This window comes from Mustela nivalis (assembly GCF_964662115.1).
Source record: "Mustela nivalis genome assembly, chromosome: X".
NCBI classification, from domain to species: Eukaryota; Metazoa; Chordata; class Mammalia; order Carnivora; family Mustelidae; genus Mustela; species Mustela nivalis.
This window is the reverse complement of record NC_139040.1, coordinates 127,260,773-127,276,380: the sequence shown is the minus strand read 5'-3', so window position 1 is coordinate 127,276,380 and position 15,608 is coordinate 127,260,773. Positions and strand designations below refer to the sequence as shown.

At 61.3% G+C, this 15,608-nt stretch overlaps 1 protein-coding gene across 2 annotated transcripts in view; it reads right to left on the bottom strand.

Moving 5' to 3' along the window:
- Positions 1-798: 798 nt before the first annotated feature.
- GPR143 (G protein-coupled receptor 143) overlaps positions 799-15,608 on the bottom strand; it is a 152,052-nt gene continuing 137,242 nt past the window's right edge. For both annotated transcript variants that reach the window (XM_082717131.1, XM_082717130.1), the window contains exon 9: positions 799-1,171. In XM_082717131.1, coding sequence (XP_082573257.1) covers positions 1,077-1,171 — 95 coding nt within the window. In that variant the 3' untranslated portion in view covers positions 799-1,076. The remainder of the gene's footprint in view (positions 1,172-15,608) is intronic.

The window sequence follows — 15,608 nt, the reverse complement described above, 5'->3', positions numbered from 1 at the left end:
CCACCCCGGTTCTGACCTGGCCTGTGGCGGGGGCATGGCGGCCGGGTCCCCTGTCCTGCTGCAGGCCTGGGGAGCGAGGACTGGGCATCTCGGCGTCCAGGGTGGGCATGGGCTGGCCTCAGGCCGGCGGGGGCGGGGAGGCCTCTTTCCAACGCCGGCGGAGACAGGATGTGACACGGAGTAAGAAGGCAGCCACACATGCACACGTGAAACTCCGGGACGCTTCGGGTCACAGTGGGTTCACCCCTAGGAGCGCACAGCCCTGGGCACCTGACCACAGTCCAGCTGTGCCCGGAGGCCCCTCTGCCAGCAAGCGACTCTCCAACAGTACAACTGTAGAAGCTTCTAGAAGCTTTTCTAAAGCAACCGGGAGTCGGCTGCCCAAAGAGAGGGGTCACGTTGGCGAGCTGCCTGCGGTGTCCGGAGGCATTGGCGTCTGCCTTTGGGTCCACACGGACCCACAGGGCCAGCCGCTCCGGGGCACGCCAGACACTTTCGCCCAGAAATAAAACACACACTTAAAGCTTCAGAGCGCGCCCAGATTCCTGCAGACGGAAAGATTCCCACCGATGCAGCGATCTAGAGCGGGTTCCCAGGTTTGCTCAGACCGTGTCCTGCTCGGCAGGGGACCCTCGGCTGCACGGGGGACGCAGACCTGGGGCATGAAGGGCACGAGTGCGGCCGCCCCAGTCCTCCTGCAACCCCCGGCACCGCCACCCCCCTTGCGGCCGCGTCCACACTTGGCTCAAGAGCCCCGCACGGATGTGATTGGGACAGGAGCACGTGAGCAGGCGGGGGCTCGGTCACAGCGATGCTCGTTTATTCACGCGAGTTCTGCAAGGCCCGGATCTGCGCGCCCACGGCCGGCGGCCCCCTCGGAAAAGCCAAGGGCCACAAGCATCTGGAGAAGCCGCTCCCCCTCCGCTCCAGACCCTGCTCGAGGACCCTCGCCGCACAGACACTCCTCGGGAGGAAACCCTGACGGGGTGGGGGCAGCAGATCTGGGGGCAGAACGCGCTTCTGAAGACCGAGAAACGGAGGCCGAGGACGTGGCGTCCAGACACCCGTTGCACCCCTCACAGGTCTCCCCGGGGCTGGGGAACAGAGTCAACCTCCCTTTGGTGGCGGGGCTCCCTGGCGACGTGGATTTCAACTGTGCTGGCCTCGGAACCTGGGGAGGAAAAGAGAAAAGCCTGTGACGATGCTGCCGCCTCAGAGAGGCTCTGGTCGGCCAGCGGTGCACGACCCGTGGGCACCTTCAGCCCCGCGTCCTTTCTGCCAGGCCTCCGCACCGGGGGCCATGTGTGCGCCCAGGCCAGACCGCGGGGCAGCTGTGGCCCGAATGCACACCAGCAGCGCACACGGGGCCGCTTCGGGGCCCTGTACTGTCGGACGGGGGAGCACGGGATCGCAACCCGCAGTGACCACAGGGGCAGCTGCCGCAGGGGGCGCTGCCTTGGCCAACACGACCCCACGGCCACTGGGCCGCCTGCACTCAAGCCCAGGAAGGGTCCAGCTGGGTGGAGACCACCAGCCCCCGTCAGACAAAAACACCTCGACATTGTCTTTCCATCAGGCACCTGCGTGGCTCAGTGGGTTAAAGCCTCTGCCTTTGGCTCAGGTCATGATCTCAACAGTCCTAGGATCGAGCCCCGCGTCAGGCTCTCTGTTCAGCGGGGAGCCTGCTTCCCCCCGTCTCTCTGCCTGCTTCTCGGCCTGCTTGTGATCAGTGTCTGTCAAATAAATAAATAAAAGTCTTTCAATTAAAAAAATAACAAAACACAGAAAACAAAAGCAAACAACACCAACAGCTTTTCTTTTTTACAGACCTAGAACACATCGTCCTAAAACCCGTAGGGAACCACACGAGACCTCGAATAGCCAAAGCATCCTTGAGCTTTGGCGATCCCAGATGTCAAGAGATCTCCCTAGTATCAAAACAATATGGGACCGGCAGAAAGAAACAGACACACAGATCAACAGGACAGAAGACAGAGCCCAGCAATAAACCCGTGACTGCAAGGTCAAGGAGTCTTCCACAAAGGAGAAAAAAAAAAATACACGATCGGCGAGACCCCGTCTCTTCCACAAGCGGCACCGGGGAGGACTGGACGGCCACGCGCCGAGGAACGACACAGGACCACGTCCTCATACCGCACACACAACTAAGTCCAGAGTGGACTGAAGCCCCAAACGTGGGCCCTAAGACCACAAAAACCCTCCAAGAGAGCACAGGCGGTCATCTCTCTGACATCGGCCACAGCACCACCCTCGCGACGCCCTCCCCGGGACTTCACACCCCCGGGTGCACCCCTGGCGCAGGGACCATCCTGAGACTCAGCTAGGTTCCAAAGCGAGGGGAGGGTGGGGTAGGGTGGGGTAGGGTGGGGTAGGGTGGGGTAGGGTAGGGTGGGGTGGTCAGGTGGGGTGGGGAGGGCGCATGCCACCGTCCCACCATCCCGCCGCGCCCACGATTGCGCGGGGAGGCACAACATACTGCGAGCCGCTGAAGCCTCTACAAAGACTACGCGGCTGGCCAGAGGGACACCCCGACCGGGGCAGATAGAGGGCATCCTGAAACTGTCCCCAGGGCCGTGGTCGGGACACCCAGCCCAGGTCGGAGGCGCGGATCTTCACCAACGGCCCGTAGCGTCCTAGGACACGAAGCGTGCCAAGGCTTTGGTTTCTGAGCAGAGCGCCCCGTCCCCCCTCCTTCGGCCACCCCTGCCCGGGACGGCCACGCCACATACCAGACTGGGGAGCAAGGACAGCGCTTAAAGATTCCCAAGACAGGCAACCAAGAGAAGACTCCACCCACCCCTGCGGCCGGACCCCGCCCCTTCCACCTAACCCCTCCCGTCCCATCGCGCCCCGCCCGCTCCTGTCCATCTTCCATCACACCCCGCCCCGTCCACAAGGCCCCGCCCCTTCGCTCGGGCCCCACCTCTTTCGCCACGCACCACGCCCCTTCCGTCACATACTCCGCCCCCACCTTAGGGTCCCACCCCTCCCACCAGACCCCTCCCACTCGCACACACACCCCGCCCCTAGATTCGGGCCCCGCCTCTTCCGTAGGGCACCGCCCCTTCCACCAGACTCCTCCCCTTCCGCCGCAAACCCCGCCCGTCATTTCTGGGCCCCGCCTCTTCCGTCAGGAACCACGCCCCATCCCTAGGGCCCCACCCCTTCCGCCACACACCCCGCCCCGTACCTCGGGCCCCGCCTCTTCCTTCACGCACCACGCCCCTTCCGTAGGGCACCGCCCCTTCCACCAGACCCCGCCCCTTCCGCCGCACACCCCGCCCGTCATTTCTGGGCCCCGCCTCTTCCGTCAGGAACCACGCCCCTTCCGTCCCACACCCCTCCCCTTCCGTAGGGCACCTCCCCTGCCGCCGCACACCCCTCCCCTTCCGCCGCACACCCCTCCCCTTCCTTAGGGCCCCACCTCTACCGACACAGACCCCGCCCCTTCCACCCCACACTCCTCCCCTTCCATAGGGACCCACCCCTTCCATCAGACACCTCCCCTTACGTCCCCTACCACGCCCCTTCGTTCGGGCCCCGCCTCCGCCGTCACGCACCCCGCCCCTTCCTTCGGAACCCACCCCTCCCATCAGACCCCTTCCGTCACACAACGCCGCCCATTCCATCTGCCCCCGCCACTTCCGCCCCCTCGTCTGTCACTTTTCCCACCCGTTACGGAGCGCCCCTCCCCTCCGTCACACACCCCTTCCCCAGGGTCCCAACCCTTCCATCAGACCCCTCCCCTGCCATCGCACCCCTACTGCATACCTTGGCTGATGGGGGTGGCTGACTTTGCAGTGGTTCTTCCTAAAACCACATGCTTTTCACAAAGGGGAGGGGCGCCTGGCTGGCTCACTGGGTGAAAGCCTCTGCCTTCTGCTCGAGGCATGACCTCAGGGTCCTTCCTGGGATCCGGCCCCGCATCGGCCTCTCCGCTCAGCGGGGAGCCTGCTTCCCTTCCTCTCTCTCTGCCCGCCGCCCCGCCTACGTGGGATCTGACCAATCAATCCATCAACCGATCAATCAAGTCTTCAAAGAAAGACAAAGATCAAAATTAAAAGAACAAGGGAGAGAGAGAAGAGGAGGGAGAGATGCAGGCCAGCATCTCCGAAGAACACAGAGGCCAACATCCTCAAAAACGACTGGCCAACACACTCTGACAACGCCTTAGGGAAACCACTCACCACAAGGAAGCGCGATTTAGTCCTGGATGCAAGATCGGTTCCCTATTTGCCAATCGGTCAACAGGATACATCACACCGACAAGAGAAAGGATTAAAAAAACAAACTGGAGAAAGGATAAAAACCGCAGGATCATTTCAACAGACGGAGAAAAAGCTTTCGACCCACAGCAACATGCATTCGGGATACAAGCCCTCAACGGGGACACCTGGGTGGCTCGGTCAGTTCAGTACAGCCTCTGCCTCTGGCTCACGACCTGATCTCAGGGTCCTGGGACTGAGCCCCGCTTCTGGCTCCCTGCTCCGCGGGGAGCAGCCCGATTCTCCCTCCGCCTCTCCCCCTGCCTGTGCGCGCGCGCGCTCTCTCTCTCTCTCTCTCTCTCTGTGTCAGATAAATAAATAAGATAGTGCGGGGGGTGGAGGGGTGCGCCGGGGGAAGCCCTAAACGAAGTAGGTTTACAGGGAACAAGCATCCGCCTAATAAAGGCTGCCCGAGGAAAGCCCGGAGCCAACCTCACACTCGGCGGGGATCACGCGGAGACCTTTCCCCGGACGAGGAGGAGCGCGACGAGGACGTCGACTCTCACCGCGGTCAGTCCAAACCGTCCTGCAAGTCCAGCCACAGCATCACGTAAGAAGGAACACGGAAAGGGCATCTACGTGGGGAAGAAAGAAGTAAGGCTCTCACTACGTGCAGATGACACGACATACCATAGGCAAGAGACCTGCCAGACTCCAGAAGACCCGACTGGAACTCATCAACGAATCCAGGAAGGGGGTAGGCCACACAATCCATACAGAGACATCCACTGCCTTTCGGACAGGAAGAAGCAGAAAGGGAGATGAAGCAAACAATCCCAGGGCGCCTGGGTGGCTCCACAGCGAAGCGTCTGCCTTCGGCTCCGGTCATGCCCTCAGGGTCCTGGGATCGAGCCCCGCGCGGGGCTCCCCGCTAGGCGGGGAGTCCGCTTCTCTCCTTCTCCCCCTCCACCCCTCCCTGCCCCCTCTTGGGTTCTCTCTCACTCTCTCTCCAACACATAAAGAAAACCTTTCTAAAAAAGAAAACAGGCAGGCCCATGGACGATGGCACCCAAAGCGGGAAAACACCTAGGAATAAACGTCACCAAAGAAGCGAGAGATCTGTGCTCCGGACACTAGAAAATACTCACGAAAGACATCAAAGAGGACACACCAACAGACAGAAAAGACAGCCCATGTTTGCGGGTTGGAAAGGTGTCCATAAAATGCCCGTGCAACCCAGACAGTCGATAGACTGAATGCAATGCCTATCAAAATACCAACAGCCTGGGGGGGCGCCCGGAAGGCTCCGTGGGTCGAAGCCTCTGCCTTCGGCTCAGGTCGTGATCCCAGGGTCCTGGGATCGAGCCCCGCATCGGGCTCTCTGCTCAGCAGGGAGCCTGCTTCCTCCTCTCTCTCTGCCTGCTTCTCGGCCTACTTGGGATCTCTGTCTGTCAAATAAATAAGTAAAAATCTTTCAATTAAAAAAATAACAAAACACAGAAAACAAAAGCAAACAACACCAACAGCTTTTCTTTTTTACAGACCTAGAACACATCGTCCTAAAACCCGTAGGGAACCACACGAGACCTCGAATAGCCAAAGCATCCTTGAGCTTTGGCGATCCCAGATGTCAAGAGATCTCCCTAGTATCAAAACAATATGGGACCGGCAGAAAGAAACAGACACACAGATCAACAGGACAGAAGACAGAGCCCAGCAATAAACCCGTGACTGCAAGGTCAAGGAGTCTTCCACAAAGGAGAAAAAAAAAAATACACGATCGGCGAGACCCCGTCTCTTCCACAAGCGGCACCGGGGAGGACTGGACGGCCACGCGCCGAGGAACGACACAGGACCACGTCCTCATACCGCACACACAACTAAGTCCAGAGTGGACTGAAGCCCCAAACGTGGGCCCTAAGACCACAAAAACCCTCCAAGAGAGCACAGGCGGTCATCTCTCTGACATCGGCCACAGCACCACCCTCGCGACGCCCTCCCCGGGACTTCACACCCCCGGGTGCACCCCTGGCGCAGGGACCATCCTGAGACTCAGCTAGGTTCCAAAGCGAGGGGAGGGTGGGGTAGGGTGGGGTAGGGTGGGGTAGGGTGGGGTAGGGTAGGGTGGGGTGGTCAGGTGGGGTGGGGAGGGCGCATGCCACCGTCCCACCATCCCGCCGCGCCCACGATTGCGCGGGGAGGCACAACATACTGCGAGCCGCTGAAGCCTCTACAAAGACTACGCGGCTGGCCAGAGGGACACCCCGACCGGGGCAGATAGAGGGCATCCTGAAACTGTCCCCAGGGCCGTGGTCGGGACACCCAGCCCAGGTCGGAGGCGCGGATCTTCACCAACGGCCCGTAGCGTCCTAGGACACGAAGCGTGCCAAGGCTTTGGTTTCTGAGCAGAGCGCCCCGTCCCCCCTCCTTCGGCCACCCCTGCCCGGGACGGCCACGCCACATACCAGACTGGGGAGCAAGGACAGCGCTTAAAGATTCCCAAGACAGGCAACCAAGAGAAGACTCCACCCACCCCTGCGGCCGGACCCCGCCCCTTCCACCTAACCCCTCCCGTCCCATCGCGCCCCGCCCGCTCCTGTCCATCTTCCATCACACCCCGCCCCGTCCACAAGGCCCCGCCCCTTCGCTCGGGCCCCACCTCTTTCGCCACGCACCACGCCCCTTCCGTCACATACTCCGCCCCCACCTTAGGGTCCCACCCCTCCCACCAGACCCCTCCCACTCGCACACACACCCCGCCCCTAGATTCGGGCCCCGCCTCTTCCGTAGGGCACCGCCCCTTCCACCAGACTCCTCCCCTTCCGCCGCAAACCCCGCCCGTCATTTCTGGGCCCCGCCTCTTCCGTCAGGAACCACGCCCCATCCCTAGGGCCCCACCCCTTCCGCCACACACCCCGCCCCGTACCTCGGGCCCCGCCTCTTCCGTCACGCACCACGCCCCTTCCGTAGGGCACCGCCCCTTCCACCAGACCCCGCCCCTTCCGCCGCACACCCCGCCCGTCATTTCTGGGCCCCGCCTCTTCCGTCAGGAACCACGCCCCTTCCGTCCCACACCCCTCCCCTTCCGTAGGGCCCCACCCCTTCCGCCGCACACCCCGCCCCTTACTTCGGGCCCCGCCTCTTCCGTCACACACCACGCCCCTTCCGTAGGGCACCTCCCCTGCCGCCGCACACCCCTCCCCTTCCGCCGCACACCCCTCCCCTTCCTTAGGGCCCCACCTCTACCGACACAGACCCCGCCCCTTCCACCCCACACTCCTCCCCTTCCATAGGGACCCACCCCTTCCATCAGACACCTCCCCTTACGTCCCCTACCACGCCCCTTCGTTCGGGCCCCGCCTCCGCCGTCACGCACCCCGCCCCTTCCTTCGGAACCCACCCCTCCCATCAGACCCCTTCCGTCACACAACGCCGCCCATTCCATCTGCCCCCGCCACTTCCGCCCCCTCGTCTGTCACTTTTCCCACCCGTTACGGAGCGCCCCTCCCCTCCGTCACACACCCCTTCCCCAGGGTCCCAACCCTTCCATCAGACCCCTCCCCTGCCATCGCACCCCTACTGCATACCTTGGCTGATGGGGGTGGCTGACTTTGCAGTGGTTCTTCCTAAAACCACATGCTTTTCACAAAGGGGAGGGGCGCCTGGCTGGCTCACTGGGTGAAAGCCTCTGCCTTCTGCTCGAGGCATGACCTCAGGGTCCTTCCTGGGATCCGGCCCCGCATCGGCCTCTCCGCTCAGCGGGGAGCCTGCTTCCCTTCCTCTCTCTCTGCCCGCCGCCCCGCCTACGTGGGATCTGACCAATCAATCCATCAACCGATCAATCAAGTCTTCAAAGAAAGACAAAGATCAAAATTAAAAGAACAAGGGAGAGAGAGAAGAGGAGGGAGAGATGCAGGCCAGCATCTCCGAAGAACACAGAGGCCAACATCCTCAAAAACGACTGGCCAACACACTCTGACAACGCCTTAGGGAAACCACTCACCACAAGGAAGCGCGATTTAGTCCTGGATGCAAGATCGGTTCCCTATTTGCCAATCGGTCAACAGGATACATCACACCGACAAGAGAAAGGATTAAAAAAACAAACTGGAGAAAGGATAAAAACCGCAGGATCATTTCAACAGACGGAGAAAAAGCTTTCGACCCACAGCAACATGCATTCGGGATACAAGCCCTCAACGGGGACACCTGGGTGGCTCGGTCAGTTCCGTACAGCCTCTGCCTCTGGCTCACGACCTGATCTCAGGGTCCTGGGACTGAGCCCCGCTTCTGGCTCCCTGCTCCGCGGGGAGCAGCCCGATTCTCCCTCCGCCTCTCCCCCTGCCTGTGCGCGCTCTCTCTCTCTCTCTCTCTCTCTCTCTCTCTCTGTGTCAGATAAATAAATAAGATAGTGCGGGGGGTGGAGGGGTGCGCCGGGGGAAGCCCTAAACGAAGTAGGTTTACAGGGAACAAGCATCCGCCTAATAAAGGCTGCCCGAGGAAAGCCCGGAGCCAACCTCACACTCGGCGGGGATCACGCGGAGACCTTTCCCCGGACGAGGAGGAGCGCGACGAGGACGTCGACTCTCACCGCGGTCAGTCCAAACCGTCCTGCAAGTCCAGCCACAGCATCGCGTAAGAAGGAACACGGAAATGGCATCTACGTGGGGAAGAAAGAAGTAAGGCTCTCACTACGTGCAGATGACACGACATACCATAGGCAAGAGACCTGCCAGACTCCAGAAGACCCGACTGGAACTCATCAACGAATCCAGGAAGGGGGTAGGCCACACAATCCATACAGAGACATCCACTGCCTTTCGGACAGGAAGAAGCAGAAAGGGAGATGAAGCAAACAATCCCAGGGCGCCTGGGTGGCTCCACAGCGAAGCGTCTGCCTTCGGCTCCGGTCATGCCCTCAGGGTCCTGGGATCGAGCCCCGCGCGGGGCTCCCCGCTAGGCGGGGAGTCCGCTTCTCTCCTTCTCCCCCTCCACCTCTTCCTGCCCCCTCTTGGGTTCTCTCTCACTCTCTCTCCAACACATAAAGAAAACCTTTCTAAAAAAGAAAACAGGCAGGCCCATGGACGATGGCACCCAAAGCGGGAAAACACCTAGGAATAAACGTCACCAAAGAAGCGAGAGATCTGTGCTCCGGACACTAGAAAATACTCACGAAAGACATCAAAGAGGACACACCAACAGACAGAAAAGACAGCCCATGTTTGCGGGTTGGAAAGGTGTCCATAAAATGCCCGTGCAACCCAGACAGTCGATAGACTGAATGCAATGCCTATCAAAATACCAACAGCCTGGGGCGCCCGGAAGGCTCCGTGGGTCGAAGCCTCTGCCTTCGGCTCAGGTCGTGATCCCAGGGTCCTGGGATCGAGCCCCGCATCGGGCTCTCTGCTCAGCAGGGAGCCTGCTTCCTCCTCTCTCTCTGCCTGCTTCTCGGCCTACTTGGGATCTCTGTCTGTCAAATAAATAAGTAAAAATCTTTCAATTAAAAAAATAACAAAACACAGAAAACAAAAGCAAACAACACCAACAGCTTTTCTTTTTTACAGACCTAGAACACATCGTCCTAAAACCCGTAGGGAACCACACGAGACCTCGAATAGCCAAAGCATCCTTGAGCTTTGGCGATCCCAGATGTCAAGAGATCTCCCTAGTATCAAAACAATATGGGACCGGCAGAAAGAAACAGACACACAGATCAACAGGACAGAAGACAGAGCCCAGCAATAAACCCGTGACTGCAAGGTCAAGGAGTCTTCCACAAAGGAGAAAAAAAAAAATACACGATCGGCGAGACCCCGTCTCTTCCACAAGCGGCACCGGGGAGGACTGGACGGCCACGCGCCGAGGAACGACACAGGACCACGTCCTCATACCGCACACACAACTAAGTCCAGAGTGGACTGAAGCCCCAAACGTGGGCCCTAAGACCACAAAAACCCTCCAAGAGAGCACAGGCGGTCATCTCTCTGACATCGGCCACAGCACCACCCTCGCGACGCCCTCCCCGGGACTTCACACCCCCGGGTGCACCCCTGGCGCAGGGACCATCCTGAGACTCAGCTAGGTTCCAAAGCGAGGGGAGGGTGGGGTAGGGTGGGGTAGGGTGGGGTAGGGTGGGGTAGGGTAGGGTGGGGTGGTCAGGTGGGGTGGGGAGGGCGCATGCCACCGTCCCACCATCCCGCCGCGCCCACGATTGCGCGGGGAGGCACAACATACTGCGAGCCGCTGAAGCCTCTACAAAGACTACGCGGCTGGCCAGAGGGACACCCCGACCGGGGCAGATAGAGGGCATCCTGAAACTGTCCCCAGGGCCGTGGTCGGGACACCCAGCCCAGGTCGGAGGCGCGGATCTTCACCAACGGCCCGTAGCGTCCTAGGACACGAAGCGTGCCAAGGCTTTGGTTTCTGAGCAGAGCGCCCCGTCCCCCCTCCTTCGGCCACCCCTGCCCGGGACGGCCACGCCACATACCAGACTGGGGAGCAAGGACAGCGCTTAAAGATTCCCAAGACAGGCAACCAAGAGAAGACTCCACCCACCCCTGCGGCCGGACCCCGCCCCTTCCACCTAACCCCTCCCGTCCCATCGCGCCCCGCCCGCTCCTGTCCATCTTCCATCACACCCCGCCCCGTCCACAAGGCCCCGCCCCTTCGCTCGGGCCCCACCTCTTTCGCCACGCACCACGCCCCTTCCGTCACATACTCCGCCCCCACCTTAGGGTCCCACCCCTCCCACCAGACCCCTCCCACTCGCACACACACCCCGCCCCTAGATTCGGGCCCCGCCTCTTCCGTAGGGCACCGCCCCTTCCACCAGACTCCTCCCCTTCCGCCGCAAACCCCGCCCGTCATTTCTGGGCCCCGCCTCTTCCGTCAGGAACCACGCCCCATCCCTAGGGCCCCACCCCTTCCGCCACACACCCCGCCCCGTACCTCGGGCCCCGCCTCTTCCGTCACGCACCACGCCCCTTCCGTAGGGCACCGCCCCTTCCACCAGACCCCGCCCCTTCCGCCGCACACCCCGCCCGTCATTTCTGGGCCCCGCCTCTTCCGTCAGGAACCACGCCCCTTCCGTCCCACACCCCTCCCCTTCCGTAGGGCCCCACCCCTTCCGCCGCACACCCCGCCCCTTACTTCGGGCCCCGCCTCTTCCGTCACACACCACGCCCCTTCCGTAGGGCACCTCCCCTTCCGCCGCACACCCCTCCCCTTCCGCCGCACACCCCTCCCCTTCCTTAGGGCCCCACCTCTACCGACACAGACCCCGCCCCTTCCACCCCACACTCCTCCCCTTCCATAGGGACCCACCCCTTCCATCAGACACCTCCCCTTACGTCCCCTACCACGCCCCTTCGTTCGGGCCCCGCCTCCGCCGTCACGCACCCCGCCCCTTCCTTCGGAACCCACCCCTCCCATCAGACCCCTTCCGTCACACAACGCCGCCCATTCCATCTGCCCCCGCCACTTCCGCCCCCTCGTCTGTCACTTTTCCCACCCGTTACGGAGCGCCCCTCCCCTCCGTCACACACCCCTTCCCCAGGGTCCCAACCCTTCCATCAGACCCCTCCCCTGCCATCGCACCCCTACTGCATACCTTGGCTGATGGGGGTGGCTGACTTTGCAGTGGTTCTTCCTAAAACCACATGCTTTTCACAAAGGGGAGGGGCGCCTGGCTGGCTCACTGGGTGAAAGCCTCTGCCTTCTGCTCGAGGCATGACCTCAGGGTCCTTCCTGGGATCCGGCCCCGCATCGGCCTCTCCGCTCAGCGGGGAGCCTGCTTCCCTTCCTCTCTCTCTGCCCGCCGCCCCGCCTACGTGGGATCTGACCAATCAATCCATCAACCGATCAATCAAGTCTTCAAAGAAAGACAAAGATCAAAATTAAAAGAACAAGGGAGAGAGAGAAGAGGAGGGAGAGATGCAGGCCAGCATCTCCGAAGAACACAGAGGCCAACATCCTCAAAAACGACTGGCCAACACACTCTGACAACGCCTTAGGGAAACCACTCACCACAAGGAAGCGCGATTTAGTCCTGGATGCAAGATCGGTTCCCTATTTGCCAATCGGTCAACAGGATACATCACACCGACAAGAGAAAGGATTAAAAAAACAAACTGGAGAAAGGATAAAAACCGCAGGATCATTTCAACAGACGGAGAAAAAGCTTTCGACCCACAGCAACATGCATTCGGGATACAAGCCCTCAACGGGGACACCTGGGTGGCTCGGTCAGTTCAGTACAGCCTCTGCCTCTGGCTCACGACCTGATCTCAGGGTCCTGGGACTGAGCCCCGCTTCTGGCTCCCTGCTCCGCGGGGAGCAGCCCGATTCTCCCTCCGCCTCTCCCCCTGCCTGTGCGCGCGCGCTCTCTCTCTCTCTCTCTCTCTCTCTCTCTCTCTGTGTCAGATAAATAAATAAGATAGTGCGGGGGGTGGAGGGGTGCGCCGGGGGAAGCCCTAAACGAAGTACGTTTACAGGGAACAAGCATCCGCCTAATAAAGGCTGCCCGAGGAAAGCCCGGAGCCAACCTCACACTCGGCGGGGATCACGCGGAGACCTTTCCCCGGACGAGGAGGAGCGCGACGAGGACGTCGACTCTCACCGCGGTCAGTCCAAACCGTCCTGCAAGTCCAGCCACAGCATCACGTAAGAAGGAACACGGAAAGGGCATCTACGTGGGGAAGAAAGAAGTAAGGCTCTCACTACGTGCAGATGACACGACATACCATAGGCAAGAGACCTGCCAGACTCCAGAAGACCCGACTGGAACTCATCAACGAATCCAGGAAGGGGGTAGGCCACACAATCCATACAGAGACATCCACTGCCTTTCGGACAGGAAGAAGCAGAAAGGGAGATGAAGCAAACAATCCCAGGGCGCCTGGGTGGCTCCACAGCGAAGCGTCTGCCTTCGGCTCCGGTCATGCCCTCAGGGTCCTGGGATCGAGCCCCGCGCGGGGCTCCCCGCTAGGCGGGGAGTCCGCTTCTCTCCTTCTCCCCCTCCACCCCTCCCTGCCCCCTCTTGGGTTCTCTCTCACTCTCTCTCCAACACATAAGGGAAACCTTTCTAAAAAAGAAAACAGGCAGGCCCATGGACGATGGCACCCAAAGCGGGAAAACACCTAGGAATAAACGTCACCAAAGAAGCGAGAGATCTGTGCTCCGGACACTAGAAAATACTCACGAAAGACATCAAAGAGGACACACCAACAGACAGAAAAGACAGCCCATGTTTGCGGGTTGGAAGGGTGTCCATAAAATGCCCGTGCAACCCAGACAGTCGATAGACTGAATGCAATGCCTATCAAAATACCAACAGCCTGGGGGGGCGCCCGGAAGGCTCCGTGGGTCGAAGCCTCTGCCTTCGGCTCAGGTCGTGATCCCAGGGTCCTGGGATCGAGCCCCGCATCGGGCTCTCTGCTCAGCAGGGAGCCTGCTTCCTCCTCTCTCTCTGCCTGCTTCTCGGCCTACTTGGGATCTCTGTCTGTCAAATAAATAAGTAAAAATCTTTCAATTAAAAAAATAACAAAACACAGAAAACAAAAGCAAACAACACCAACAGCTTTTCTTTTTTACAGACCTAGAACACATCGTCCTAAAACCCGTAGGGAACCACACGAGACCTCGAATAGCCAAAGCATCCTTGAGCTTTGGCGATCCCAGATGTCAAGAGATCTCCCTAGTATCAAAACAATATGGGACCGGCAGAAAGAAACAGACACACAGATCAACAGGACAGAAGACAGAGCCCAGCAATAAACCCGTGACTGCAAGGTCAAGGAGTCTTCCACAAAGGAGAAAAAAAAAAATACACGATCGGCGAGACCCCGTCTCTTCCACAAGCGGCACCGGGGAGGACTGGACGGCCACGCGCCGAGGAACGACACAGGACCACGTCCTCATACCGCACACACAACTAAGTCCAGAGTGGACTGAAGCCCCAAACGTGGGCCCTAAGACCACAAAAACCCTCCAAGAGAGCACAGGCGGTCATCTCTCTGACATCGGCCACAGCACCACCCTCGCGACGCCCTCCCCGGGACTTCACACCCCCGGGTGCACCCCTGGCGCAGGGACCATCCTGAGACTCAGCTAGGTTCCAAAGCGAGGGGAGGGTGGGGTAGGGTGGGGTAGGGTGGGGTAGGGTGGGGTAGGGTAGGGTGGGGTGGTCAGGTGGGGTGGGGAGGGCGCATGCCACCGTCCCACCATCCCGCCGCGCCCACGATTGCGCGGGGAGGCACAACATACTGCGAGCCGCTGAAGCCTCTACAAAGACTACGCGGCTGGCCAGAGGGACACCCCGACCGGGGCAGATAGAGGGCATCCTGAAACTGTCCCCAGGGCCGTGGTCGGGACACCCAGCCCAGGTCGGAGGCGCGGATCTTCACCAACGGCCCGTAGCGTCCTAGGACACGAAGCGTGCCAAGGCTTTGGTTTCTGAGCAGAGCGCCCCGTCCCCCCTCCTTCGGCCACCCCTGCCCGGGACGGCCACGCCACATACCAGACTGGGGAGCAAGGACAGCGCTTAAAGATTCCCAAGACAGGCAACCAAGAGAAGACTCCACCCACCCCTGCGGCCGGACCCCGCCCCTTCCACCTAACCCCTCCCGTCCCATCGCGCCCCGCCCGCTCCTGTCCATCTTCCATCACACCCCGCCCCGTCCACAAGGCCCCGCCCCTTCGCTCGGGCCCCACCTCTTTCGCCACGCACCACGCCCCTTCCGTCACATACTCCGCCCCCACCTTAGGGTCCCACCCCTCCCACCAGACCCCTCCCACTCGCACACACACCCCGCCCCTAGATTCGGGCCCCGCCTCTTCCGTAGGGCACCGCCCCTTCCACCAGACTCCTCCCCTTCCGCCGCAAACCCCGCCCGTCATTTCTGGGCCCCGCCTCTTCCGTCAGGAACCACGCCCCATCCCTAGGGCCCCACCCCTTCCGCCACACACCCCGCCCCGTACCTCGGGCCCCGCCTCTTCCGTCACGCACCACGCCCCTTCCGTAGGGCACCGCCCCTTCCACCAGACCCCGCCCCTTCCGCCGCACACCCCGCCCGTCATTTCTGGGCCCCGCCTCTTCCGTCAGGAACCACGCCCCTTCCGTCCCACACCCCTCCCCTTCCGTAGGGCCCCACCCCTTCCGCCGCACACCCCGCCCCTTACTTCGGGCCCCGCCTCTTCCGTCACACACCACGCCCCTTCCGTAGGGCACCTCCCCTGCCGCCGCACACCCCTCCCCTTCCGCCGCACACCCCTCCCCTTCCTTAGGGCCCCACCTCTACCGACACAGACCCCGCCCCTTCCACCCCACACTCCTCCCCTTCCATAGGGACCCACCCCTTCCATCAGACACCTCCCCTTACGTCC